This window comes from Apaloderma vittatum, unplaced genomic scaffold, assembly GCF_000703405.1.
Source record: "Apaloderma vittatum isolate BGI_N311 unplaced genomic scaffold, ASM70340v1 scaffold22690, whole genome shotgun sequence".
In the NCBI taxonomy this organism is placed as follows: domain Eukaryota; kingdom Metazoa; phylum Chordata; class Aves; order Trogoniformes; family Trogonidae; genus Apaloderma; species Apaloderma vittatum.
In genome coordinates this window covers 43,005-47,794 of record NW_009694316.1, presented here as the reverse complement: position 1 = coordinate 47,794, position 4,790 = coordinate 43,005, and the positions used below count along the sequence as shown (strand labels likewise).

The 4,790-nt window shown below is 49.3% G+C and overlaps 1 protein-coding gene across 1 annotated transcript in view; it reads right to left on the bottom strand.

Moving 5' to 3' along the window:
- Positions 1–4,790, bottom strand: part of LOC104272373 (RNA-binding protein Musashi homolog 2-like) — a gene marked incomplete at its 5' end in the record, with an annotated part of 52,923 nt that overhangs the window by 16,386 nt on the left and 31,747 nt on the right. The window contains one exon of the mRNA XM_009867352.1: positions 146–228. Coding sequence (XP_009865654.1) covers positions 146–228 — 83 coding nt within the window. The remainder of the gene's footprint in view (positions 1–145; positions 229–4,790) is intronic.

Genomic DNA, 4,790 nt, shown 5'->3' with positions numbered 1-4,790 from the left:
TTTCCGGCACACCTGCCCCAGGCACCCAATTAACCCGACAGAGAAGGTCGTCCCAAAGGGCCACCAGCCCGGCACGGCACACGCCTGTGACGAAGGGCGAGAGCTCACTGCCATCGACACGCGCCGCGGACCCAAACCGACTTACCATTTTATTATTGATTTCGTGGAAATGAATTTCACAGACTTTTTCCACCACGTCTTCATTTTCAAAAGTTACGAAGCCAAATCCTGGTCAAAAAAGAAACAAAAAAGGGGGAGGGGGAAAGAAAATTTAATGAAGTTAAACAATTTCATTTTAATAAAGCATTACTTAGCTGCTGGAACCTTGGAAAACTTTCATAAAAATACTCGTGTAAATACACCTGCTGTCTATGAGGCTGTTGCTGAACGACTAACGGAGGGAAGAAGCGTTGTCTTGGGGAAAATTAATGCGGTTCTGTTCCAGCTCTTCCATAGGATTTAATGGAGAATTAAAATCTCCTTATGGATTTTTTGATCCATCCTGCAGAATTTAATGGATAGTTACACCCCAGTTACACAATGGCTCAGAAACTACAATAAGGCCATATTTTCTTTTACACCTTATAGTTTTTTAAGAGCAACCTCTGCAAAATCCAATTATATCTCTATGGAACCATATTGATTTTATCTCTTGTTTGATTCCACAGGACTTCTCCATTACAGCTGACTCATTACACAATCCCGCCCCCCCCCAAAAAAATCCAAAAATCTGGGAACACAGGAGATGATTCCTCATTTACCCCTGGCGAAGAAGAAAAATCCCAAATGCTTCCAAACACGCAGCAGCACTTTGGGTTTCCATTTGCTCCGAGCAAACGCCGAAGGTCCCCGCAGCTGCGCAGCCCCGTCCCGTGTGGACACAGCCGGGCGCCGGAGGTGGTTATTTGTCCCTTTCTTCCTGAATTACTTCCTCTAATACCTCATCAGGACATCCTGAGGCCCCCGAGAAACCATTAACGTTTAAGGCCTCTGATCTAATCATCCTTCTCTGCTGCTGCTTCAAAGGAGCCGTGGATTTGGGCTGGTTTAGGGCTGTTTGAAGCCTTTAGCTCTACACCACATTTGCTCCGCTGGGGCCACGCTAACGGAATCCGGCAGCCCACCACGGCTATCCACAGTCACCTTCCCCGCTCCTTCCTCGAAAGAAAATAAACAGGAAGCTAACAAAAAACCAAACCCCAATCTAATCCGCAATACGTCATTTTAAACACACGGTAGATTTGCTTTGACGGGGCACGGCAGAAAACGTTAAAACTGCTCGAGGGTTTTGGCAGCCTACAGGTACAAGATGCATTTCGCAGGCTATGATATTTGAAGCTGTAAAGTGCATTTCAAGGTGAGGTCTGAGCAGCACCCAGACAGCTTGTATAGGAATGCACAGTGCACGGAAGAATGGGGAATGTTCCCATCTCGCTTTGGACCCTCTTCTGGGGGAAAACCAGGGCAGAAACGGTTTCTAGATCTCCTCCAAGGCACGACACATCACACGACAGCCGTGAGACTCCAACCCAGGGCTCAGAACACTGCATTACTTTGCACCTAGAGCATGTAGCAGCTTGAAGTATTTTACTCGAGTCTTTCATTTGCCTTCTAAATTACTCCGTTTAAACCTACCTTAAACAGACCCGTAGCTAAAACTAAAATTTTTGTGGTTAACTGGCCGCATACGGCATCCCAGGAATCCCGGACGGGCAGTGACCGGAGCTGGGAGCAGCCGCCGGGGACCGGCCCTGCCCAGCGCAATGAGACGGCCAGTCCCGGGCTACAAGTCATTAATTGTTTGAGCACCAGCAACATGTTCATCATTAGCAACTCATTAGCAGTTGAGGATTTCTCTTGCAACTTGTGTCAGGTCCCACGGCCAGGATGGAGGAGAGTGAGCGGGCGTTTAGAGGAGCTCAGCCTTAACACGCGCAACACCGCGGAAAGCCCACTGCAGCCATCGCACACTGGGACTCGGAACAAGCTTCCCATTCTCATCCCGCCTGCATGGCTTAAACACGGGTTTATGGAGAAGTTATTAGTCCGATGAAATCAGCCGGCCGCCCAGCTCCCTGCGCTTGCCGATTTTATAACAAGAATAAAATATCAATGCGTAGGTGTCAACACTCATTCGCAGGTTTTTAAAAGATCTATGCCGCTTCACGCCGCCACCCCGTCTGGCGGCCTCGGCAAGAAAAACCAGACGTGCCTGGGTCTGCAAGAAAACCCAACAGGCAATTCAAGTCCCCGGGATGCTGCTCAAGAGATGCTATTGCTCCTTACGTGAAAAATCTCCAGGAGATCACGTCTCGGAATGAAGCACTTCATACGAGCGATGGGTAATGGGTCCTTTTTTTGTTTCACTTTTTGAATATCAGATCCCAACTTTTAATAACTGTACACGCACACCAAAAAAAATATTACTGCGTGCATGCCTTATTAGTTAGCATAATGAATACATGCTCATTTTTAAATTACCAAAACTCTCAGAAACCTTCCTGGACTAAATAGACAATTATTTCTTCTGAGAGGTACTAAGAGTCAACAAAAAAACGGCTCTCGGAAAGTGTATGAAAAAGATTAACACAAAACAAAGAAGGCTGTTTAAAATGGTGACATAAATAGGATTCCGGTTGTCAAGGAGCACACATTTTAAAATGAAATTATACCACATCCTTCTGAATGAAGCTATTATTGGAAGCTAACAAGCTCTATTTAAGAGATAAGCATTTAACAGAGTCAAACGGTTGGGGTTTTTTATTCAAATGAATAAAACTGAATATTCATTTGAATAATCTTTTCTGTAAAAGAAAAGACAAAGAAGAGGGAAAAAAATAAAGTAAGAGGCAAACAGATGCCCCCAAACGAGAGGCCCCAAGCCAAGCGCGATCATGAAAGGAAGCCGAGACACGCGTTCAGGACCTTCAGGCGAAAAAACCCTCCGTTAGCATCTGCTCAGAGAGAGGATCTCCCCAGACCCCGGGAGCAAACCTGCACCAGGAGGGGAGAGGGTTCGCTCTCCCCGCTGCCCACGGAGATGTGGGGATCCCGGCAGAGGGACGAGGACGCAGGCTGGGGCTCAAGGAGGATGGCAGAGGTGCCGGGGGGTCCCCTCAGGTCCCCCATCGCTGCGGGTGCTCCCATCAGAGGGTCTGCTCCAGCCTGGTCCAGTCGTGCAACAGCTCCCGCCTGCACCAAAGAGGGGCACCCACCCGGGGCTCACTGCTGCAGGTGGTTTACTTTAATCACCAGGACACTCCGCATCTAATTAGAAGCTGAAATGTTTGGGGGTCATTCACGGGAGGATGCAGCTGCCTCCAGCTGAAGTAAAATGAGTGGGAGGTGCTCAGCACCCTGCAGACCCGAGCCCTTTCGGCTGGCTGCCTGATGGACCAGTGACTCACAAAAGGGGATCTTTTTCACTAGGAAACAGATACACTGGGAGGGAAAATCTGGAGAAATACATTACTTAGTGTGAGGCAAGATAGTCTCCAGTATCCAAATAATCCTGAGTTCCCCTGGAAACGTTTCCAATGAGCCTGCAGATGCCAGCTCAGACCCTTGACATCCGATGGCACGGGGACACGTTCTCTGACGCACCGTCGTTACACCAAAAGCCTCCTCTGAGCCGGAGCCTCGCCCAGCCAAGAAAGCTGCCCAGGCCCACGCGTGGCCGGGCTCTGCGAGCTCAGGGGCAGCACTTTTTGTCATAATGTTCCAGAGACAAAGGAAACACCGCTCAGAGAAAGTGGCTGAAACTGTAAAAAGATTAAAATAATTAAGAAAAATAATGGCAGAAGCTATAAATAAGAAGCCTTACTGAAGATACCAAATGTCAGTGCTCCTGTGCTCTGTGTTTTGGTTTTTTTCCACACTTGAACTGACTATATTTCACACCTTCGTCGTCACTTGAGAGATTTTATGTCCATCTCAGTAAAACACAGCTGAGATGACGACACCGTGGCTACGAAATACATCTACGTTCTCTTGCTAGTTGGCAGCAATGTTTCCACAGCCCGGGCTTTATCTGTGTGTACAGCGATAGATATTGCAGCTGTGTTTGCACACAGAGAGGACGTCACTCGTCAGCAGAATTACACGAAAGCAGCTTACCAGGTTAAAGGGCTCGCTCTTTCAGGCCTGTGCACGCATTAAAACAAGGAAAACAAGGTGATTGCATCCTGCCCCAGAAACGTTAAGCCTAGGCTAAGGCAAGGCAAAGCCGCTGTCGCCGGAGGCACACGCCCCACCGGTGCCTCGCGGCTCTTTGCAAGAGGCTCTCCAGCCACCGGGAGAGCCGCGGTGATAGGTGGATGGCACTGGAAGGGGAGCTGGAGGAGCATCTTTTGGCTCCCAGGCTGCCCCAACAGTGGGGAGCAAGTCGCTTCATCTCGTTGGCATCTGCAGAACTCCTCCTCGCGTGCGCTGTGCCCACGCTGGCTGGTTAGGCTGTGGGGATTTGGCAGCCGGAGCTGCCTCTTACTGCATTTAGAACATGCCAAAGCACCAGAGAGCTCCTTCAAGGGCTCTGGGAAGTGAGTCATCACCAAGGAAGGCTCTTTTGTGCCTGCACAATCCCAAAGACCAAGGGTAAGAGACAAGAGCACGGAGGGAAGGGAAGAGATTTACATGGTCCACATCATATTGATAAGCTCTGCTTAGATCTGCCTCCTGCTGCTGGGCAAGAATAACCCGACGGTCGCCTGCTGGCGCTCTCCTCGGGGCAGGATCAGCCTCCTCTAACATGGGGAACGCGCTACCGTCGAAACGTCCGCCTCCCGCATCCC